The 25,244-nt window shown below is 39.8% G+C and overlaps 2 protein-coding genes across 2 annotated transcripts; both read left to right on the forward strand.

The window, feature by feature from the left end:
• The first annotated feature begins 8,040 nt into the window (after positions 1-8,040).
• RIMOC1 (RAB7A interacting MON1-CCZ1 complex subunit 1) lies at positions 8,041-11,622 on the forward strand. The gene is made up of 6 exons (XM_027446829.3): positions 8,041-8,199; positions 8,489-8,595; positions 8,989-9,135; positions 9,522-9,653; positions 9,859-9,973; positions 11,322-11,622. Exons 1-6 carry the CDS (start codon positions 8,067-8,069, stop codon positions 11,606-11,608), a joined length of 921 nt encoding a protein of 306 aa, XP_027302630.2. The 5' UTR covers positions 8,041-8,066; the 3' UTR covers positions 11,609-11,622.
• Positions 11,623-11,781: 159 nt separating this feature from the next.
• FBXO4 (F-box protein 4) lies at positions 11,782-19,329 on the forward strand. The gene is made up of 7 exons (XM_038169974.2): positions 11,782-11,970; positions 12,066-12,301; positions 13,904-14,124; positions 14,973-15,048; positions 15,543-15,721; positions 16,637-16,812; positions 17,669-19,329. The coding sequence occupies exons 1-7, from the start codon at positions 11,782-11,784 to the stop codon at positions 17,756-17,758; spliced, it is 1,167 nt and encodes a 388-aa protein (XP_038025902.1). The 3' UTR covers positions 17,759-19,329.
• The last annotated feature ends 5,915 nt before the right edge of the window (positions 19,330-25,244 follow it).

The raw sequence follows: 25,244 nt of genomic DNA on the forward strand, positions 1-25,244 counted from the left end.
AAACAAATCACACACCCTGTAACTCAGTGAATCTAGTCCTGCACCATGAGACTATGGGACAGCCAGTGGAGCTGGAAATGGAGAAAAGCAACAAGCCTAGACTGCAAATTTCAAAGAGGAAACCAGAGTTACAGGTGAAACTTGGACTTTGCCATCCATTTCATGGGTGTGGTGCTTAAGTGTCAAGCACCAGTTCTTGGCTACAGGAGTCTGGCATGCAAATCCACACACACAGTCCAAGCCCACATAACGATTTTATCCACTCTCTAGGGAGCCAGCTCCCTGCATGCTCTGACAAAACCAGGTGCCAATATATTTTCATCTGCATTGCTTTGCCTAATTCAGCTGCTGGAAGAACAACTCTCTGCAGCTCAGACCTTCCCTGTACAGTGGAGCAGTCCATCAATAGCTTGGTCAATATTCTCCATGGGAAGCATGATCTGAACATGCAAAAGGAAAATGTGACAGTCATTTCTTGTTAGATTTCATTTCTCAGTCTCAATCAAATGAACAGAAGAACTAGGAAGGCAACTGATCTTACACATGGCAATATCTGAAAATATTATTATATGTTCTTTATCAGGTGATTTAAAAATAATCCTTACTATTCTTTCATCCAACTTTTTAAAAGGCCTTTTAGAATTGTTTAGTCATAAAATTTGGGGATTTCCTTCAGCTCTCCCCAGGTTTTGGAAAAAAATAACAGTCTGTTTTCAGATACGGTCCCAAAAATAGACACAAAAAGGGAGCTAGATGCCTGTTAAACCTAAAAAGCAGGTAAGTTTCCTGCATTTGCAAGCTACACAGATATTTGTTGAGAAGCTCTCAGGCCTCTTGCTCTTAATTTGACCAGCTCCAAACAGCTTTTCAAAGGTCCAGACTTTTTTTTTTTTTCTCTCTCCAGATGCCAGCCTGAAGCCATACTGCAATAGTTCACAGAGACTTCACTACTCTGCTGTAGGGGGTTTGTACAGTTTTTCATTCGAGACTGACATTAGTGCTATGCAACATCCCCATTTAAAGCCTGAAATGGATTGAGGACAGTGGAGACACCCTGTGGCATCCCTCTGAACTCTCAGACAGGCAGAGTGAGCAGTTTGACGTTTATCTTCCTCCGGCAACAACGGCTGTCCTCATGTAAAACTATAAGGCCTCAATTAGGTGCTACGTCTGTACCAAGCTTGGCACAGAGGTCTTTAAGTAATCACAGTAACTGGGCATACTGAAATGAAAGTTATTGCTATGGGAATGGCAAGAAGAGCCTCAGATTCCCATAAGACATTAACAGGCCTTTAGGATGTATAATTCACTTGACTCTCAATTGTTCATCCAGTAAATAATGTTGTGCTTTTTGTTTGTAGTGTATTTAAAGAGTTAAAATCTTTAAGCAAGCACTTCCAGAGTTTCATTCAACTTGCAAGCTATCCACAACAGGAATCAGAAAACCTATAATGGGATAGCAATCTTATATTTCCTATATACCACACAGAATAAAACCTTGATCACTGTTATCATGGCTTGCCACTCCAACAGTTGTGTGCCATAACGAAAGAGCTACCTATGACAAGAACTGGTCTTCAAAATCAGTATGCTTGCATTTATTTTATTATGGGTTTGAAAGATTTGGCATTTGGTTAATCATAGGTCCGAGAGGTTGTACCAGCAGTCATTCTTCCAGGTAAAGCAAGCACATGCGTGTGTGAACACTCAGTGTAGCCCAGAAAAAGGGGTGGGGAGGCTTTGAACACAGACGAGCTTCCCAGCCATGTTCATCATGCACTACTGCATGAGCACAACCTACAAGGCAGCCTAAAAAAAGTGGACAGAAGGAGCAAGAAAGCAGAGCAGCTGTATAAACTAGCACTCTTCCAAAAGAAATGCTTGCCGAAATAAGGCATGACACCTCTGCCTTGTTTAAAAGTTTATCAAGTGCATGTTTCTTCACCCCATTACAGAATTCCTCCCCTCCAGCAGCCCCAAAATAACCAGGAAAGCTTTATTACTAAATACTACAATGATTAATATAAAATCCCAGTTAGCAGATTTAATTTTGCTATGATCCGAAGGAATTAACGGTATAAAGCCTCTTACAGTGGAACAAAACTTTACTACAAGACTGACTTAGGTTCTCCAAGGGTAAGTTTCACATAACACTCTCAAAAGGAAGTTAGTCTCTGTCTGGGGGACAGTCATCAAAATTGCCAGTTATGCAGCTAACAGCCACCCAGATAAGCTTGATACTCAGTCTGTAGGGAAAATAAATAAATAAATAAAGGCAACATATAGTGAGATAAGCAAGCCAACCTCACACACCAAACCATTACGTGACTCTTAGATTAATACAATGAAGTGGTGGGAACATGCAAGTAGGGACGTGAGTCTGGACACTTTTTTTTTTTTTTTTTTTGACCAAATGGCTTTATTTCTATGTTAGCTAAAAGTCAACTGTGAAATAATACCCTGAACTACAAATGCAGTAATCTGTAACAGCTGGAGGCTGGGGTGAAGTTTACTGTAAGCAAATTCTCCTAGCCTGACACCTCCAGGAACCCATAAATTAGATGTTTCAGGCAGAATGATGAAGCTGTCCACAGTACACACAGCTCTTTGATCATTAACCATACAATGGAAAAGCTGTTTAAAAAGCTACTTCAATTCTGTCCTCAGCTGCAAGAAACCATCCCTATTTGTCAGGCTCTAACATTCTCCTTTTCCAGGGAGATCATTCCAGAGAGCAGTTCCAACTTCAAAGTTCAGCACGTGCCACTTCCTAACAACCAATAATCAGACTGCTTGATCATCTTATATTTTCTGAGCCTACTTAAACTTAAACGCAGGTCAGGTACCATGTTGTCCCACACGCAGGTGACCACATCATATGAAAGCAGGTGTTTTTTGTTTTGTCAGTGCACCACCCAAAGTATGAACAGACTGGAAGCAGGTAGAACAAAGAACCGTCATGCAAGGTTAGACAAGAAAAATATGACACACCTACAGAGGCTATGAATAGTTGGCAGTCACGTGCCTCTCTGGAATTAATTATTTCACATCCATTGAACAAAGTACAATTCCATTACAGATCACCCTTATGCCCAGTTTCACATTTGGCATCATCAATATGAATATCAAATGCTCTATCTTGAATGTATTTCAGACTGAATATATAGCCTCATTTTAAGAGGGCTGACTTAATTTGATAGCCCCTAAATCGATTACATGACATTATCCATTACGACTTTGAACTCTGGAAATCATTTTCATAGAGTTTAATTCCACAGAAGTATGGAGGAAATTTTTGGTAACTACTTTCCACTCTTTTAGCACTGTTCTGATTAAATTACAGTTTTGCTCACCTTCACTGGTACTTCTAATGTCACTCTATAAAATAGAGCAAAAGCACACACCACCCTTTGTGAATCAGAGAGACATTTGAAAAGTGGTACTATAATATTGAGCAGCTTTCTTATAGATATTGTTAGACAAACAAAGTCATGAAGCTCATGTGCTACAAATATGCTCATATAAATAAGCCAAGACTAACCTCAAATAATACATTTTGAGCAAACTTGTATTATTCAGCCCCATAGCAGATAAATGTGAGTAAATATCATTGATACAAATTAGTAGAAAGAGCAAGTACATTGGATTACTTTTTATAGATTGCCTCTTAGTTACTGGAAGCACAACTTACTAGAAGAGCACTCTTTATAAGACAGATAAATCAATCTAATATCCACCACACACATAAATCCTGAATTTACACTGACAACAAGTAAAATGGTATTTGTCCCTAATTTGGGTCATTGCGCTTTTGTATGTTATAAAGTTTGTAACCTTGTAACTGAAAAAAAAAAAAAAAATATATATATATATATACTTTAAAAGAAAGAAAGAAAGAAAGAAAGAAAGAAAGAAAGAAAGAAAGAAAGAAAGAAAGAAAGAAAGAAAGAAAGAAAGAAAGAAAGAAAGAAAGAAAGAAAGAAAGAAGTGAGTCACTTCTCATTTCCTTGTTCTTGAAAATTTGCCATTCCTACCTAACATTTTACAAATATACACCAAGCTTCAGTAATTTACCAGGTAAAATAAAAGCATAGATTTATCCTTGAAATCATGGTAATTTACTGTCATTCTAAGATACTTACCAAATACTGTATTATAAACCTTTCCAGATTCTACAGGACTTGAAGCATACTGCTGCAAACTGAAATCAGCCAAGCACATCTATATTAATATCCGTGTTGTGTTCAGTCTTCATTTCAAAGCCAAATGTTGACCACAGACTTTAAAACTGCTAGGAACTGCTGGATAAGGAGTAGTGTCTGGTAGCTTGTTTGATCAGGTTCAATCCAGTCTGTGCAACTTTATCTTTCCTTTTTTTTTTTTTTTTTTTAATTTTGTAAATTGCTTTCATTCTTTCCTTCCCTCACACATTTTAAAATTATTTTTTATTATTTTTTATTTTTATTCTCCTTCACATGAAGAGTTAGTTTATAACAAAAGAAAACCATAAGTAACCCAATGCTGTCTTCATCACCAGGTTTAGTAACCTTAGGTCAGGGAACAAATTTAATGAAAGGAAAGCCTCTTTCTTCCAATGTTCTTTCTAGAGATCAGAACACCACATAATCGAAATATACAGTTCACTTAATCCAAAAAGTTCCTCTCAGGATATTTTCTCCAAGAATTAGCATGATTTCGTTATCACCCCACTTATGTGCCACAGTCCAAGAAAATTTGCACAGTCTGCAAAAAGTTCTTGAGACTGCTGGTAATGATAAAAATATACCATTCATTGCTGCACAAAGCTGTTTTCCATAGACAAGTCTGTATTTTTAATTAAAGCTAATATTTTCCTGCCTCTATGGTATTCTAGTTCCTCTCTTTAAACTCTAGTTTGGGTAACACTAAACATAGAGAGGAAAAATGCTCTCTTATCTAACTATTGTTTCCCTAACCTCCAGAAATAAGAAGGTCGCTAAAGCAAAGTATATTTTGTATATTCAAGACATTAGTTGTTCTAACATGTTCAAAATTTTCACATATTCAGAGATTTCAGGCAAGCCCTGTTTTCCAGCCATGTTTATCATGATAGTTATGAGTGCTGGTGGAATACCACAGGACAAAAATAATTCCTTACTGGTAACTAGGTTACAGACAGTCTGTTTCTGTAACAGCATGCACATTTACACACAAGTCTCAGAAGGATTGAAAAGAATGTGGTTTGGAAGGAAAGCAGCAGTAGACTCTACTGTAGCTAATAATAATAATTATAATTATACAACATACCAAATTTAAACAGATGGTAGTGTATATTTTGGAGCTACAAATTTGCAAAACAAAAATCATAGCTATATTTATTACATACATAATTCTACAGATACTGCACAAAACCAATGTTTAAACATGTGTTTCATGCATGTACATTGACACTGTGCATATGTACTTGCACATACACACACGTATGTATATATAAAACCCAAATGACAGGACAGTTGTGACAATGCCATTTGCTTGGCTCTGAAGAATGAAATAGTAACAGGTCTCCTGCTTCTGTCAACCTAAACTGTTCACACACTGATATTTCTCAATTTACCTATTGTGCTTCCATCAATTTAAGAGCAGAACCTGTTTTCAAATGGCCAACACCTCACGTCCTCCCTTAGTAGTAACAGCAGCTTTAAAAATGGAGACGCTAAGCAGCAAATTATTGCAAACCCCACATAAATATCTTTAACTAAGACTGTTTTACTATACTGCAATGATTCCTTAAAGTAGCTCTACACAGTAAAATGTTTTTTGCTTCAAAAAAAATGTATGTTAAGAGTCATCTTGGAAGAGCTTTCTTCTTAAACATGGAAAATTTTTCAAAAAATATGGGATGCAACTTTCTTTGTGGGAAGCTTGGAGAAATTAGATTTTAAGATTTCCCAGCCCTGAAAATAATAGGGAGAGGTAGCAAACCCAAAACCAGGACATTATCTTCCAAACATTTGTCGGGGCTTTTATCCCAGGAGGTTCTAAGCAAAAACAAAGTATCAGGCATATTGAGATCATTGCTCTCTCAAAAAATCAGGCATATTCTTTTATCTGTCTTATGAACAAAGAGCTCTGCAGGGTGTGTGGCAAAGATTAGCACAGTAGCTCTACAAGCTGCAACACACATCTTAGGAGTCTAGTGCCAGGGGGAATGCAGCTTGGAGAAGAGACGGATGCAGAGGCCACCCTGGCCAGGAGCAAGGCCGAGCCCAAGCAGAGGTTTGAGCTTGTCCATAGCAGCACGGCAGCAACATCCCAACCAGGCTCAGCCCAGCCCTCTCTTCCCAGCTCCATGGGTGTTTGCCCAGAACTCTTGATACCCTCTTTGTTTGTAAGCTCCTTCCCAACAGGGTACAGAACAAGAGAAATGCTTGAAAAACATTATAGCTTCCACTCACAGACTGCATCAGTGGCAAAAAACAGGTTGGGAGAAAAATAAATAGATGATAACACTAAAGAACTTTGAGGTACTCTTTTCCTCAGAAGTGTGTGTCTCCAGTGTTTGTTTTTCTTCTTTTTCTTTTCTTCATTTGTAGCAGCTTTCTACTTTGCCAGCTTGGTATTAACAGAAACACCTCACTTCCAGCTAAACCACTGCTGAGAAAGGTCAAATCCAGGCACAAAAGTAAAGAAACAATGTGTAACTGTTTCTGGAGGGAAGCCTCTGCATATACATTTAGCTTTCTTTCAGAACAGATACAGCTAAAATAAGATACAGTTAAAATAAGCGGCAGTGCCCAAGCACAGGCTGAAGAACCATACCACTTCCTTTATCGAATGAGTCAACACACAACCATTACAGGTTTGTTTGTTTGTTTGTTTCTCCACGAGGCACATCTTGAAAGACTACCTGACATCTCCTCCACTATTAAGAGCTCACCTGCTTGCCAAGTTGTAAAGAAAGCCACGAAGAAAGCAATATAAATCATAACTGGATGTTGAAACAAAGAATTGAAGGCAGGACCACGGAAGCAGAGAATCTGGGGCAGCAGAAGGGAACTTAATGACATGCAGCCATTTTTCAGTCCCCAAGCTGTCAACGTGGCAAGTATTGCATTTCATTTTAAACATAAAGCAGTATCTCCTTGACTCTCAGGAATGACGCAATTATTTACATTAATACTTTCACTATTAAGGCAACTGTTCTTTAGATGAAAAAATTGTGCTTGGATGTGGACTATGCAGGAGTAAATAACAGTACGCACAAAAAATATTAAAGGATTTCTCCTAAAATAAATAAATAAATAAATAAATAAATAAAATCAAACCATTTCTGGAAGCAGGTATTTTTGGCTTTTTGGTTTTACTTTTTCATTGTATTTGATCTGTTTGATAGCTCTTACATAATGCACATAGCACAGGCAACAGCAAAACCACTGGTGTCTGTGTGTAGGCAGCTTTCCACTACCAGTTCACAAGCACAGTAAATTGCAGGCAGCTTTTTAGCGCACCTCAGTGGGAGATAAGCACCAACATAGTAACTAACTTGGGAAGAGATTGCGAGCTAGATGGGAAAAATGTCTCCAGTCACTCTTAAAATGTTTAAACTAATAAAATCCAGCACTGCATGAGCGCAGTGCTCACATGAGCGCTGATGCATTAGTTTTTCCAGAAAGAGGAACAGTTAAGAGCTAGAGAAACAACGCACTGAGATCAAACATTGCTGCGTTTATTGAATAGAAAAAGCAACAGACGATTGACAGCGGCGCAGCAGCAAGCAGAAAATAAAACTGTTTTTCTTCACAACACGACAGCTGCCCATCTCCGGAGGTCAGGAGGAGAGCTGCTCTTAAGTTGGACGGCAAACTGAAACCTTAAAAAAAAAAAAAAAAAAAAAAAAGTAAAAAAGCTCAACCGTAACGTCACCAACCGCCACTAACGGCTCCCGACCCCTGAGGGGAAGCAGCGGCCCCGCCGCTAGCGCGCACGCGCAGCAGCCGCGCGTCCCCGCGGAGCCGGCGGCGGGGCCGCCCCGCCCCGACATGGCCGCCGCGCGTCACGTGGTGCCGGGCGCGGGCACGGCCGCGGGCATGGCGGAGGCGGCGGCGGCGGGGGGGATGGCGGCCGAGGCGGTGGGGGGTACGGGGCCGGTGCCGGGGCTGCGGCGGCGCCTGGCGGCGCTGGGCCGGCGTCTGGAGGCGCCGAGGGGAGCGGGAGGCGACGGTGAGGGGCGGCGGCAGGGAGCGGGGCGGTGGCGGGGTGGTGGCGGTGGTCGTCGTCCTGGTGTTCCCCGTGAGGGGGGCTCGCCCCCGGGGTGTGCCTGAGGAGGAGACGGGCACCCAAGGGTGCTGTCGGTCCGGTCGGGGCTTGTGGCAGCGGGGCGGTTTTGGTGCTTTGTCCTGCTGCTGTCAAAGGTATCACCAAGGGGGTGAAACATAATGGAAAGCGGGAGGAAGCGGGGCTGTCGGTGGGTGGCTGTCAGCGCTAAGGGGGCGTTGTGTTCTTCCCTCAGATACCTTCCTCGCAAAGGGCTCTGCTGCTCTGGAGAAACTGGAGGCACTCTGTGGTGAAGGGAGCGAGAACACACACCCTTCCAAGCTTTTGCAGCTTTATACACAGGTAGTGCCTTCAAAGCATTCAGAGCTCCGTTTAAAAACATGCACTGTGTATAGGAGAAGGTTTGGTGTGTGACAGAGGGTGTAACAGAGAGGGATTTCTGTTACTCCTGTGGTAATTACGGAACATCCATCAAGTACAGGGCTGCTTTTGTCTGGAGTAGAAGAGAAGTTAATAGTAATTGTACTGATACTGTGAAGACAGGAAGGGTTATGAGTTTATGTTCACCATCAACACCCTTACAATACCTTGAGCTTGTTACTTTTGTAAATTAAGTGCTGAAATTACCATAAAATTGTAATACTTTATAAACTCAAATGTATATGTTACTGCACGCTACCATCTGATTAGTCTGCAGGTAGTATTCTTGCATTTTATATCTTCTTGTTTCCGTAGGCTGTTTTAGACATTACATATTTTGAGGAAAGCCAGCTTGTGGATGAAGATTTTCCAGAAGAAACTTCCTTGGAAAAAGTTAAAGAACTTACTAGTGTTCTGTCAGAACCAGAAGATCTAGTGACGGAATGCAGCATAAATGAAGATGTGAGTACTAGTGTTACTCAGTGAGAGAATCAAATATTATTTAAAAATCAAAAATCTAAAATAGGATATGATAGTAGTATTTGCATTTTTAATGGACAAAGTTTAAGATCTTTGGAAAACAAATGATGTCTTAGGGTTTACTATTTAAATACAACTCAAAATAACTTTTCAAAGAACATGTTGTACACTCATTTTTTCTAATGTTTCATGGTTACAGAAGCTTTAAGCAATACAAATCTGAAGTATGAGGTCTGTGTCTATGACCCATGCTGTTAAGTACAGCCTCTAAGGCTGGAGGCTTAATATGACACTGTGTGTGTGTGTGTGTATGAGTAGTGTAGATGGTTTACTTTTTGCTTAGCACAGTTTGTTGGATTTTATTCCAGCCTATTAACATCCTTGGTACAGAGCTGGTAGAATGTCTTTACTGGAGAAGAGGAGCCCTGCTTTACATGTATTGTCATACAGTAAAAGAAAGGAGTGAATGGCTACAAGAAAACATTGCCATATTTAAAAAGGTAAAGGAGAGTTTATAGAGTGCTACAAGCATGTGAATGTCCATAAATACAGTTTTAAAGTGTGACTCTTTTTTCTTTTAAAATACATTTTTTTAATTTTAAATAAGGTTTGGGGGAATTCATGTCTGGAAATATTTCTGGCTATCATTAAGTTAATTAGAATTTACCTAAAAGCTTTTTTTCCTCATTTTGTAACTGCGTTCAGTGTCTTAATGATGGAGTTCGTTACTTGATGAAGATGCTTAGCTTTAGATGCCCTCTTCGAATAAATGAAGATGTCTCACTTCAAGATAAAGACACAGCTAGATTACTCAGTGAAGGTAAACAAAAAAGCACAACCCCCGCCCCCAATAACTACTCCACTTTCTGAAATGCTTTATTGTGTATTTTTGTCATTTGACTTCATTTGTATTCAAAACTATCTTTTTACAGCAAATCAAAAACTAGCAGACAAAAGAAGCAGGCATGCTTTCCTGATTCCCTCCTCATCCCCTATGATTTCTTCTGAGTAATGGATTTTAGGAGTTGGTAACACTAATTTTCTCTGTATTTTTGAGTACACTGAAGAAAAGTGAACTGAGGCTTTATACACTGTGTGCACAGTGTTTGTGGTTTATAACCATACAGTTGTCAGTGGACAAATATTGAAAGTACAAACACAATTACAGAGGGCACAAAATGCTTCCATGTTAATCTCCTTGTTTAGATCTAGAAGAAAACAGATATGATGAATTGTTGACTTCACCCACGTAGAAAGTATAACCAAAGATAGTTAGAGTTGGGAAACTTTCTCATCTACTGTAGCTTCATGTAAGTTACATTACTATAGTGCAATTATGTCAGCATCTGAGACTACATCAGTGGTGCTGGTATGGTGGTGGAGCAGGAGAGGATTTCCAAAGTAAAACAGCTGGTGATACAAATGGGATGTTCACATTATACCCTATCAAAACTACTTCTACTTTGGTTCTGTGCAACAAATGCTCACGGGGGCAGCAAAACATATTGTTTAATTTCATCCAAAAGTGTGATTGCTCTAGTTCAGCTCTACATTGCCTGAACAAATTCAGTAACTGATTTTGTACATTCATTCAGTAGGATTTCTTTGCTTTGAATGACCATGGACACTTAATGTGTTTCCTATTCAAATACAAAAGCTGTTGCTGGTTAACCTGAGTTAAGATGATGTTCAAAAAGCTATTTTCTAGGAGGCTTAAACTGTGGGAGGCACAGAGGTATTCTCACGTGGTCAATTCTAATACATGGTCATACCTGCACTTAATGGATAGTACAGAAATACTGAAGTTGCCTAAGAGAAATAGGCAAACATTTTATATCTTACCTATCTATATTACATTTTTATATTATTTATATTTTATATTATTTATTTATATGTATATGCTAGTCCTTAAATATTTTAATATTATGGAAGGGCAAAATAGGTGGAGCAATGAGCAAGACCTCAGTCCAGGTTCTCCTGTGGGCATCATCGGTCATAAAATGGCAGAAAATTGTTCTTTGGTGTGTACCTCTTTAATAGGCTTATGTTGTCTGTACCATTTTTTTTTTGTTTTTTTTGCTGTGTTCCTAAGAAAAGGATGTAGTCAACAAGCTGCGTACTTGCTCACAGCAGAAGAATAAAGGGCTTGATCTGAATTATTTCTGCAGGTATATTTAGTGACACTCACTTGCTGGCGATGGTGTACAGTGGAGAAATGTGCTACTGGGGACTGAAACTCTGTGGCGAGGGCGAGCAGGAAAGCCTGGAGACCCCAGACCCAGCGCCCGACAGCGGCCCGGGCTGCAGATCGCACAGCGCACCCCTGGATTTCCGAGAACTGGGCAAAAGCATGCTGACGAAGTACGTGTCTGTATGCGAGGGACCTTTGCACGGCCAGGGCTGGAGCACCAGCAGCGCCAAGCAAATGCTGTGTTACCTCGGGACCAAGAAATAAACGAGCTCGCCGTGCTCTCAGCCTCCCCCTCCACGCCAGCCGCGGGGGCTCCGCCTGCGTGGCCGGGGGGGCGGCCGCAGCGGCGCCTCCTCCTCCTCCTCCTCTTCCTCCTCCTCCTTCTCCTCCTCCTCCTCGCCCGGGGCCGCGGCGGTGCGGTGCGGTGCGGGGTTGGGATGGCGGCGGGCAGCGGCCCGGCGGAGCGGGGCGGGCTGGAGGCCGCCGTGCGGGGCCGCCTGCGGGGCCTGAAAGAGCGCTGGGCGCGGGGGCTGAGGGAGCGGGCTGAGGCCGCCTCACCGCCGGGCCCCCCGGGCGGGGAAGGGGAAGGGGAGGCTGAGGAAGCGAGCGCCCTGCAGGTGCTGCCGGTGAGCTCGGACCCGCTGTCCTCTCCTCCTCCTCCTCCTCCTTCTCGCGGCCATCGGGGCTACCGCGGTTGATGCGCCGGTGTCGGTGTTTTCAGATCGACGTGCAGCTGAACATCATGTCCTTCCTCTCGCCGCAAGACCTGTGCCACCTGGGGAGCACGAGCTGCTACTGGCGGGCGGCCGTGCAGGACCCGCTGCTCTGGAGGTACTTTCTGCTGCGGGATCTCCCCTTCTGGACCTCCATTGACTGGAAGTCGCTCCCGGATGTGGAGATTTTTAATAAAGCCTTCTCAGAAGTCAGCGATAACACGCTGTATGACTACATGGCAATGTAAGTGCCTCAGCGTTCTCTTGCACAATTTACAGCCCACAGCCAGGGTTCATATTTACTGCAGAAAACTGAAAGCCACTGCTCAAATTTCGATGTGTTCCCAAACCTGTCCCTTATTTTAGAAATTTAATTTCCTGCTCTGCAAGAGTTTGGCCCTGTATTTCTTCTTGGAATTCAACAGGAATGTAAGATGTTACCAAAAAAAAAAATCAAAACTTTTTGTAAACTGCCTACTGTGCCATGAAAAATCTTGCACTGGAGAAGCAGTGTTCACCACTGATCCTGATGAAAATGCTCTTCACTCTCAGTGCAATGAAAAATAATGTATTGTTTTAATAAAAGTACTAAAAAGTGTTTAAAATACAGCGAGTGGAATGATTCTTGGTTTTGTATTATATCTTATCTGGAAGACCTAGTAAAAAATAAAATGTTATTTTTGAATGTGTGCGGAATAAGTACTAATACTGCTTTAGCTCTAATGGTTAGTGGCAGTAAGACAGAGCATGTAATTTCAACCAGTGTAGCTGAAAAGCACAGCAACACTCCATATTATGATGATTGGATGATTGAAAAGTCCTCTAAGAGAAGCAGATTATTCTGCGGTGTTTGTGTTTTTTAAAACTCATTCAATGCCTTTAATTAATTTGCAATCAAAGTTATTAATTTGCATTTACGTTTTCCAAAGATGATTTCATGAAACTCTTGCTTCACAAAAAGTGCACTGATTGCTGTGGTCTCTGTGCCCTTCATCCCCATTTTACAGCTGGGAAAGAGGTGTTTTGAACATGAAGTGCAAAATATCATCGATTTTGAGCACTGCATTTAAATGTCTTCAGGTCCAAGTACTTCAGAGCATCACCTATTGGAAATCACCTGTCACTGATTTTCATTGTGTCTGTGAGCACTTGACGTTGTTGCTGATCTTAAGTGAAACACATATTTAATATATTCTTGAAGTCATTTGTCCAGTATCACAGTGCAGTGACCAACAAAGCAAAAATTGAACCTGCTTCTCCAGGAAGTCTGTCTCTTCCATCACTGTTACTTCTTTCCCTGTGATTACAAAAGTCATTTCATGCCTTCCAGCTTCTCCATCAAATGAATGCATAAGGCTGCAAACAACAGCTTGTCTACTTTCGTAACATGTGGTCTCTGTTCCTCAATGGGAAATGGTCCTTTCCAGGTGGAGTGAACAATTAGTAAACACAGAGACAGTTTAATGAAGGTTGGAAGTGCACTCAGAATTTTCCTATTTTTTTATGCTGTTTGCAACACAACAGCTTTGATTTTATCCTACCAATGCTGTGTGTGCAGTGAAGTTGGGAGAGTTTCTAATTTTACTTTTTTTTAAAAAAAATAAATATTCCATTCCATGGAGGTACGTTGAAGGTCCAACAAGACCGCGTTTGGAATTTGGAAGGACTAATTCTTTTGTCTGCTTTAACCCGTTGCTGAAGTTCAAAACTGATTATTTCGGTCATTTTTCACCTGTGCTTGAGTTGTACCAGTAATAACGCATGAGAAGTGTGGGACCTGAGTAAACGTTGATTTTTACCTATTCTGTATTTTACGTTTAATTTGTAGTTTGGGTCTATTTTACAGATACAAAAAAAGCTGTCCTCAGAGCAGAAAAAGCTGGAAATCAAGCCGTCCCCGGTATGGGGCTGTAACTTCCTTTTTGCAGTCACTGGTCACTCAGGCAGAACCTCGCTTTGCGATGTTTGGGCCGGGTTTGGAAGAGCTGGATAACTCTTTAGTGCGAAAGATGATGACATGCCCAGAAATTCTGCTAGTGGCTGGCCTACCTCAAAGACGAATTCATGGTAACGATGGTGTTGTTGTTGTTGGTATTGCTTTGTTTTTAATTCTTATTTAAATCTTAAATAAATCTTTAAACACAAAAACATTGGGGAGAAATGGAAAACAAAAATGATGCTTTTTAATAAATACTCCCCTTGAAAATCAATAGCATAGTGGTAAAAAAAAAAAATAAATCACTCTTTGTATTTATGCAAAACGATAAATGCAATAAACATTATGATCATGTTGTAGCTGCAGTAAATGTAATGATTTAATTTGTACAGTACCATATCAAGATTTTGCTCTTTTTACTTCTGTTTTAAATCCTAAATTCCACTTAAATCCAAACCAGACAAAAATGTACGTTACTTTATATCCTTTAAGCACAGCACAATTGTAATAGTTACTTTGTATTTACAGGAAGTGTGAAAATAGACAATTCTAAGAAGTTCATCTTTTTTTTTGTTTTGTATCATTGTTAATGCAGCCTGTTGTAAATAATACAGAACATTTTCTGTACTGATTTAGGCTAATAGAGGCAAATCTAACTCCCCTCTGACCTAGGTTTCTAGGTTCTAATCTAAATATAAAAAAAACAACCAACCAACCAAACAAACAAAAAATAACATGGAAATACCTCCTTGTTTTAATTCAGTTCTATTTATTTTAATTAAATTAATAGTCTGTGTTACAAATTTAGAGCATGTATAAAATTTCAGCATGAAATAATGTATATGCTACCCTTAACAGCAACACCTAAGTTTGGATATGTCCATTGTATAGCACCACTGGAATTTTCAGCCTACCAATTTCAGTCATATCCAATGACTAAGTATTTGTAACCTCATATACTCATTTTTTTCCCATGTAGGAATTGGATCAGGAGTCAGTTTTCAGTTTAATAACAATCAAAAATTCAATATTCTGACATTGTATTCAACCACCAGGTAAGATTTGTTCTGCAGAAAAAAGGACAGTTTCTCTGTTCTTTCATATTTCTCCTTTCAGTTTTGTGATGTGGTTTTTATGCCTGTGTTCATATGCATGGATATTCCTTATAAACTGAAGCTTCAATACATACCTTCAGTCTTTGCCTTCCTTTCTTCAACCTATAAATTTTCACATGGAAGTAATAACTTTATTTTTCAAATCATATACATAACAAATGTATATGTCAAAGACAGCAGGTGCTCTTGTCTATCTTGATAACCTGATTAATTCCCATTTGAAACACTGTATAAACTTATCCTGGAGTGTATTTTCATGAGTTCTTGCAAATTGCTAGCTATCTGAATACATACACTAGAAAAAAAAAAGTGTGAGGAATGAAACTTATGCTGGTTTAAGCTATTTTCCTGCCCCTCTGCTATGCTGCCTAGATCCTGTTTTTGCATTTTCTATTTAATTAATCTGACTACTGAAATATTTTAATACCTTGCAGTGTGGAAAGAAAGAGAGCAAGGGAAGAGCAAGCTGCTGTTGTGAATAAGATGTTCTACCAAGAAAACAGTGTAGTAGGAAATCAGCAAGCTGTGCACTACAATGTAATAGCTCAAGTTAAAAAGGTGTGCGAAGTAGTTGATGGATTCATTTATGTTGCTAATGCAGAAGCTCATAAAAGTAAGGTTTTTCTCTTTACTCATATTTTATGAAAGGTTGGCATGTCACAAAAGATTTATGAAGAATATAGAATACATCAACATTCACATTCTGATTATTTCGAAATCAACTTCATTAGTGCTGTTTCTTCATTTCTTACCTGGTCCAAGAGGTCGCTTGTCTAAGTAGTCTGTTAGCTCCCTGTGAGATGTTATAGCCCATTCTTTCAGTTATGGATGGTACTTATATGTCTGCTCTCTATGCTAGATCTGGGAAGTGATTTTGGATTTTAAAAAAGCAAAACTAAACCAACCCGAATGAAAAACCCTTGGGGGTGGCTAGGAGAAGCAGCCTGGAATGGTGCTACGGGTATAATGGCCTGGAAAGAGAGCCTCCACCAGAAAGAGTGCAGAAAAAGATGCAATTAGCTCAATTCAGGACAGTCCTATAATAAGAATAATCCAAACAACTATCATGTTAATTTTCTTTACATTCATCAGTTTTAAATGGATGGAAAGGTCTAGCTCAGGAAAGAAGAGGGTAAAAAATGTGAGGGGATATACTAAAACGAAAAATACAGTCGTTAGGGAAGGGCTGCTGGCTGTACAGAGTGTCAGTATATTTTAGTGGTTTGTTGTTGTTTTGGAGTTAGAGGTACCTAGAAAATACTCTGTCATTAAGGACTGGAATAGCCCATCTGTGGAAATCTCTGAAGATCTTTAAATAACAGCTAAGTGTGACATGAAGACAGATGATCTGGCCTTGAGTTAAGCAGAATGAGATAATTTGCCTATACCCCTTCTAGTTCTGTGTTGCCTCACCTCTGAGATCTTAAATATTTGAAAAATAATGTTCTGAAAAAATGTTTTTGAAAAAAAATGTTCTTCTTGGGATTTGCATATATGTAATACTTACAAATTAAAAATTGTTTCCTAGAACATGATCGTCAGGAGGAACTGGCTCATATTTTGGCAATGATTGATCCAACCCTTGGACCTCCGAACAGACCTCTGCTAGTTCTGTCTTGCATCTCTCAAGAAGATGTGAAAAGAATTCCTTGTGTTTATGTGGCACATCAGTTACAACTAAATCTGCTAAATCAGCCCTGGATGGTACTTGCTTTTTAACCTTTATTTTCCATTTCCATGTGGCTTAAATGTAATTTAAGTAATTTGTATTTTCTGAACTGTACCCACCTAAGCAAGCTTTCAACACTAGTATTATATGAGCACTCCACTTAAATGAATAATTTAGTTTCTCTGGTCCTGTAAGTGGTAAGTGGCTTGCCTAGGTACACAGAAGAAACTTCAGCTGGAGCCACAAGGTAAGGAAGGGTCTTGAAGGGGGTTTCTCTCCTCTGGATGTATTCAAGGACCTGAACATCCTGTTTATGTGGTGGAGACTACAACTGCAACCAATATTCATGGTGAGGTTGTGCCAATGCTAAATATAGTGGGAGAATCACCTCTTGACCAGCTGATCAAATCCCAATTTGAGATAATTCCTTTGTTTTCATTAAAGAAAATGTTCACAAGCTTTAAAAGTATACCATTTCTAATAGATGCTTTAAAATACATTACAAAATATGAGAAGTAGTAATGCCTTGAATTCTAAAGTCAGTGACAATTTTCCTGTAAGAGTTATGAGAAGAATTTGCAAGTGGCTTCTCATCTGTAAAGAAAATTGTCTAGAATAGCCAATGGAGTGATTAAGATAAAATTCACCTGGATATCAATGCAAGGCTTTTTTTAATGGGTCTCATACTTCATTCTGTAAACCTTAGTGTTTTTGTTTTGTACCATACTCTCAGGAACCCTGTTTAAGGGATATAGAAGCCAGTGGTGAAAATTTAGATTTGAGGAGTGTTTTTGACTTCAAAGATAGACATGCATTGCTACTAAAATATTGTTACATTGCCTGCTATTTGTAATACATTAACTTTTTATTTTTCATTTTTTATTTTTACAGGTGCAAGATACTGTAGCTGCAACTTTAACTGGATTGCTAAGTGGAATCGAATGGCTCTTAGAAGAAGCAGATTGTAAAAATACACAATAATGGAACTTGCTTTGGTTTACTGTATAGAGACTTTGGTGTTTGGCAGTTAGATGAATTGAGAATCTTGTCCTGACACAGACGCATCAGAAAGGAGATTTAAAAGACAAACCTGCATACATTTCATTGCACATAAATAATTAACATAGTTAGTTTTCTTTCTTTTAAAATGAGGCCTTTAAGGTGCAATCTCTTCTCAGTGTATCTGATAATCTAATCTCATCTGTAAATATACCGAACTAGGTTAGTTTATCAATGCAGCTGTATGGCACGCATCACACATTCAGTAAATACATTCAGTGGATGTCTCGACAATGACAGTTCCTAACCAAAGAAAATACACTGTGCATTGTATTATGCTCCTAACTCATCATCTTTTGTAGTAGATTGACAGAAAGACAGTATCTCTTTCAGAAGTGTAGATTTTCCTTTTTGTCTTTTTTTTCTTCAGAAACCACAAGACCTTGACAAGAAATAGTGCTTGAGGCATAATTGACAGCCCCAACCAAAACTTGCACAAGCAAACAAGCAAAATACCTTGCATGAATCAGTTATTTCTTGGTTGTGATCTAGTTTATCAATTGACTACAGAAACCCTTCAACATCTGCTTTCTGCTGCAGTGAAATTATTAATTCGAACTGACATACCCATTGCCATGAGTGAATGTAAAATAGAGTTATTAGTATTTCAAAAGATTTATCAAATACATAGATCTCCAGGACCTATTGTTTACTCAGATAATTGTGGCCATTTGCAGATGTGAAGTATTGGGCTTGAAATTTTCTACAGAGCTGTAAATATTTTTATAAAAAGTAGACAACATTTTAGATCCAAAATGTCGTTTTTCATATTGGTGTCTTTTGGCATAGTTCTGCTCCTAGTCTTCCACCTTTTTAATATTTTTTAATAATTGGATGAATGTTCAGAAACTTCCCTTGGCTTTTTTTTTTTTTTTGCCTATGCATGTATTTGTTTTTTGTTTTGTTTTTTCTTTTCTTTGCTACGTGAAAGTGCCATAGTCTCAAAAACAGTTTTTTGCTGTTACCTAGATAAATGTTGCACATGGTGCACATTCAGCTTGCAACTACCTTCATTCTGGTATACATGTTTGATGTTTAACACAGCTACTTCAGAAACATTCCATTTGAGAAGTCTTTGTTTGTTTGTTTAATGAATTAATACAGAGATAGGAATTGTAATCTTATTTTGTTCATCTTTATACAGGATTAACAGTTTTCTAGGCTTTTTGTCTGACTTCATATCAGGAGATGTTCTAAGGGAGGATCCGTGACAAGCAATACTATGCTAATTGTGTTTATTATCCTGAATTTAATAGAATATGTGTACTCTGTGCTTTAAAATAATGTGCAAAACATGAATAATAGGAGAAAAAAATTGACACTTTGTGACTGGGTGATTGTGACCTTCCTGCTAGTTACAATAATTCTGTTGTTATCTGTCTATGTTTAGGAGAATTGAATGCAGAAACCTGTGTTAGCTGTTACAAATGATTGTTTATGTAAGATCTTTATTCTGCTTTCTTCGTATGGAATAAATTATTTTTTAAAAAGGATTTCCAGTCTTTCTCTGTGTTAAGCTCTCTCCCCGTCTGCAAACACACAAACGTGCACTGTCTGCAGTCATGCTGCCAGAACAGATAACTATAATTGCAGCATTGCTTTCATTAGTGACTAATGTTATTAAATGTTTAATTAACAGATGTTAATTTATTGTCATTTTAAAAGGTCAAGATAACGTAGGGAATACAGTTTATCATAACCGGGGGGACATATATTACATTAACTTAGAATATCTTGAGATTTTTAAGGGCACAGCCTTGGAGCCATGGAAATTGGCAGTCTGTGCAGCTGCATCACTGGAATCCCAAGAGCTGGGGGGGCAGCCTGTATGATAGTGCAGTCGGTGGCAGATCAATATGACTAAGGAAGATGATGAGTGGAGTGTGTGCTTTGCAAATCAACGGCTTGGGTGCAGGGAGATATGCCATGAAAGAGGCAATCAGCCTGTTGAGAATTCATACGCCAAATAAGTATTGCAGAGAGGCACTGCCGATGTCATTTAGAAGTGGCTTTTGTATTTCACCTAGAAAATACACTATTTAAATTCCTGAGCCTGGTGAATTTAGAAGCATGATAAAGCAATTAGGTTTGGGACTTACAACACAATTTCAAAGGAGTTGGATATTGAATATTACTAAAATTTACTTTAAAACAAGCTTTTAATTTGTTGTTGGTTTGTTTTTAATATGGTTTTTACATTTGTATCGATAGCAGCAATTATGACTGTGATGAGATTGTGAGAAATAAAACTCAGCAATTTGTTTCCCCGAGATCTTGTTCTCCCAGAGAAGAAGGATTCTAACTCTGCTAGAAAGAGAATCGTTTTCCTGTCCGCTGACACAGGATGCTTATTTAAAAAGTGTTCACAAAATAAAAGCAAAAGAATAAACTGACAGTAAATCTAATTTATGATAGATCTGTTAATGAGTCCTCCTCTGAGCAGCTTTCTCCCAGCAAAAAAAAAAAAAAAAAGGAAGTGGCCGGGGGGGTGCTGCTTTTCATAGTCTGAAACCGAGAATAACAGGAACGCTTGCTGTCTACTCCAAAGAAGGTGGAGTGAAGGAACCTGCCGAGTCCATAGGACACCGGTGGTGCCCCAGGACGGGCTTGGTGTCTCTCGGCTTCTTCTCGAGCGGTGCCGGGCGGTGCCGAGCATCCCGGCGGGGACCTTCTGCTCCCCGCAACCCCACCGCGTCCCGCTGGATGGCACTGCCGGTCCGCACCTCGCACCGGCGGCAAAGCTGCTTCAAGGGGTCCCGTCCCTCTGACTTTCCTCAGATACAGGCAGTTATAGAAAAGCCTGTGAGAACAATCGGCGTGATTTTCAAAGGGTTATAGAGAGGGAATTTGATGCCCCTGCTTTCAGTCCGGTGGGTATTGGCACCAATTTGCACGGAAGGATTCTGATTAAAGAAAGTTGCAGTCAGGAGGATGCGTGGAAATCTGGCATCTTTGAGAGGTGGTTGAAGCTTAAGCCAGTGATTTAGTGTGTCTGTCATGCCATTTTAGCAAGAGTGGTTCTGGATAAGATATCTTTGGTATGTAGAAGAGTGAAGAAATGATATTCCTGGGCCAATTAGACAAGGTGATGCTAGAGTTTGAGCTTGTGCTTAAATCTCAGGTCAGATGTTTGCACACAGGCTGCTCCCAGTTCCCTGGGGAGGATGAAATTACAAATGAAGGATAGAAGTAGCCGTACAGAAGAGATGTTCAATGAGAGACAGAGCAAGCAGCAGAATGCAGTGGCTCTGGACACAGGGGTATATTTAAGAACCAGCGAGGCTGGATGATCTCCCTCACTAGCTCACTTCCCCACCAGCATTAAGTTTACTTTCTCTACACCTCCCTTCCCAGGCCCCACTCTTAACCACTTCAGCTGTCCTGTACTGGATTCTCTATAGGGTATAATCTCTCTCACACCACAGACCTGAACTGGACACAGTGCTCCAGACCCACAAGTTCCCAAACCAGACCCTGACCCATCATGTTCCCTTCCAGATGATGGACTTTGCATTTATCCTTGCTCAGCATCTGGAGGTTCCTGAAGAACCCACTTACCCACTGAATGCACACTTGCAAAAATTCTGGCTGTCCTTGCACCAGGATCCTTGTATCTCTGGAAACACCAGCCCTGCCCGTGACAACACCCAGAATCAGTCATCTGCTGGGACAGAAAAAACAAACAAACAAACAAACAAACAAACAAAAAAACATAAAGGCATTCAGTCTTTTTGTGAAGGCTGAAATCAATCAAGCCATCTGCTCCATCAAAAAAGTTGAATACTGTGAGTCTCAGAGCCTCTAAATAAATTCCTGCATAGTTTGGCAAACTGGTCACCAGTGAAAGAGAGCATCTGGGACTATGTTAGTCTGATACTGTCCCAGAAGTGCATTTCTCCAAGCTCTGAAAAGTTTTGCATTACGAAATAGGGCTGGTGACAACCCACAAACACCTACCATACTTGTTAAACTATTTAATGGTGATGGCAAGAAAATAAACTTTTCTTCAGTTTGGTCTCAGGAAGGACAATCAAGGAACTGAGGGAGGTTGAGAGGGACTGAGGGCTGTATTTATTAATCAATTGCATTTTGTTGATAAATGGATGCAATTTTTTGGTGTCTTTCATATCTTCTCCACTGACTTGAATTACGAAGGCAATTCCACAGCCTGATTGCAGGGGGGACACATTCCACAAATGTGAACATACAAGGGCTACTTTCCAAGAACAAAAATAACCCTATTTCTCTACTTTGAATCAAATCCACCTTGTCTTTTATGAAAGCGTCGTATACAAGTTTCCCGTGCAAAATGAGTCCAGAAACTGCAGTTGCTTTGAACTTTGTTCTATAAGACTGGTAGTATTTCCAGCCAGTCATCTTTGAAATTGAACTGGCTTCATATTAAATTTTGTATAGATTTAAAGATGTGTCCATACCTTTAATTCATATGAATATGGTAGTTTATATTTGACCTGGATATGTGCTATACATTAAATTCTGTGTGAGGAAGTATTTAGAGTTGTATTATGAATCTGAATCACTAATTGTTAAGCAAAAATGTTACCTGGGAATCTCCTTTTTGGACTATAAATGTCATTCATTATGCATCCTTGTACTGTACAACAGTACAACATAAGGATGTACTGACACAGCTGCACAAATGCATCTTTTAAGAAAATCACAAGCTATATTCAAGACAATAAATAAAAATAATGTTTAACTAACAGAAAGATTAAAGTAGCCTTATGTTTATCCAAAATTAGAGATTCAAATTTTGTAAAAACATAAATTATTGGGAGAAAAGGACCTAATTACCTGATCACTGCTGCATTCATATAAACTAGGAAGGGCAACTCTGAGAATAATCAACATGTAGTTGAATTGTGCACTTGAATACAAGCATATTCCAGTCTTCTGATGAAAAAAAAAATGCAGCTGAACCAATATCAATATCCTTTTCAGCTGATACACCTGAACTTCTTTTGAGCTCACTAAAAAATCACAAAGCTTCTATCAAGCACTTACAATTTTTTTAACTTGTTTTTAATGACAGGATGTGAGTCGATACAAATCAGCTGGTGTATAGATACACAACGAGACATTTTTCCCCAGCAGTTCTCTGATCACTTGTTCCAGTCACAAATTGTTAATAATTTAGAGACAAATTGAGAATTAAACAAGCCACAGGAAGTGTTGGTGTAATGATTTTTTGGAGTGACTCAATGTGCCTGAGGGTGTAGTCATTTGAAGGGCCCAATTTACAGAAGACATTGCAAGCTGCTGCCACCATGATCAACAAGATTCATGGTAGGCACTGAAAATCACCAATAATGGAAATTTCTGGCCGACGACAACAACAACAAAAAGCATCATAGGGACTTTACAACATCCAGGGGCATGTTCATGCTGACCCCCTCACACTGACCATGAGGCTCACAGTCAGCTCCTGCCTTAATTTCCCCCTGGCATCTCTGGCCTAGAGCAGTAGAGCACAGCACTTTTTTCCTGCTGTTATTCTGTCCACCAAATTCTTTTCATTGGCCTGACCTGTAACTTGCTGAGTAGATGAGGCTGAAGTCAGGGGGTGGAAGAAACTGCAGATCTGTGTTGCATCTGGAGCCCATGGTCTGTGTGAGATTCTGCTCTCAGAGGTGCAGCCATATGCCAGGAACCCTCTCCTAATCCTAACCACATATTTGAGCACACAGAATTGCAGACACTGGGAGAAAGGAAAGTCTCAGAATATTTGAGCTACATCCACAGAATTTCAATAGTTGTGGCACGGCATATAGGGAAATTCCTGAGGCCTAGTTATTCCTGTAAAACCACTGCTGAGATATTTGTATGCATTTATATATTGCTAGCTTGATCTCTTCATGCGTGTGTCACAGGAATGGAGGTATTTGGGTACTGGAATATCAGCACTGTCACAGCATTTCCTTGCAATGGCAAAAGGGCTTGCTCTAGAGGGATGCTTACAGCACCCCCAGAGATTGTCAGTCTGCATATTTATCTGAGCCACAGGTGGAAGATGGCATGATAGCCATGTCACCTCTCTTCAAAGAGGGTATCTTCCTCCTGACAACCCTGTGGAATGTCTAAATGGCTTGGCTATGCTTGAAAGTTGGCTCAGATTAGAGAGTGAATTCAGAAAGAAATTGCTATTCTTGGACAATTGCAAGTAGGGCCACGCTTACTCCAAAGGAGGAGCACTTTGTTCATTCCAAGTGCAATAAACTACACCAGAAAGACATGGCCATGTCCTGGAAAACAACACCAGCACAGTGGACTTATGCTCAGGGTTAAAATGTCACCAAAAGTTCCAGAATAACTTCACAGAAAGTGAGCCTTAATTGTGACATCTAATGTAAACATATTAATGTTGTAGCTTCAAAATACAAACACAGGAATTTCAATCTTTGAAATAAGTCTTTTTATTTCTTCCTTGATCATTGTTTGACAGACTGTGGTCACAGGGACACTGAGAAGCACACACCCTGGCCTCAGTGAGCTGCAGTCCATGCTTGCACTGTACTTCAGCTGCAGCATATGCCAAAAAAAAAGATGCACGATCTGTACCCTGACAGCCCTGTACGGTGCCATACTGTCAACAGAGTGCATCGCAAGTAGTATGTGTGTGGACCCAAGTCAATAATCCAGAGTGACAGCAAGCTATGACAAGGAACACTGTGGGCTTAAGTTATTTCCTCTGAGGTGCCAGTGCACTGGAGCACACCTGAAACCTAAAACTTTGTCCCAGTCTAACTGATGGTGGGCTGGAACTAGCTGCTAAATAGAGCAAAAATGTAGCCTAAATCCACTAAAATCAGGTTTCCATTGGCTCAGGTTAAGACAGGATAGGATCATATAACTTGTTGCTCATCACTAGGACTCATTAATTAGGACCCCTGTATTTATCACCAAGATTTCTAAATATGTTTTCATCATGCACCTATTTTAAGAGCATTTAAGTAATGTGTTGTTGACAGTATCCACAGTTAGGGATCTGAACTCCTGAGAGAGAGAGGGAGATGGGGAGAAATGCTACCTCAGAGAGCATTTCAGAGCTCCTGTGTTACTTCAGCACATTGCAACACTGCTCCTAAAGATTTTGGTTTATGATATTTAATTACTTTTGTTCTATCTCTTTGAGACAGCCTGAAGTCTTGGATGAAAAAGTGCTGGAGTCTCTCCTAGCCAATACTCTGCTTTTGTCTGGATGCTGGCAATATCATGTCTTGCTCCTTGCTATCAATCACACAGAGGTCACAGCACTGTTCACTCCGGGAAATTGCCCCATTGTTTGCAGAATAATAAGAGCTTCCTGTACAGACTATGTTTATTTAAACACCTAGGACATCAGAGTGTATTTCTGCCATGAACGTAATAAGACTAGTGCTATTACTCC

The sequence above is a fragment of the Anas platyrhynchos genome, chromosome Z, assembly GCF_047663525.1.
Source record: "Anas platyrhynchos isolate ZD024472 breed Pekin duck chromosome Z, IASCAAS_PekinDuck_T2T, whole genome shotgun sequence".
Taxonomy (NCBI): domain Eukaryota; kingdom Metazoa; phylum Chordata; class Aves; order Anseriformes; family Anatidae; genus Anas; species Anas platyrhynchos.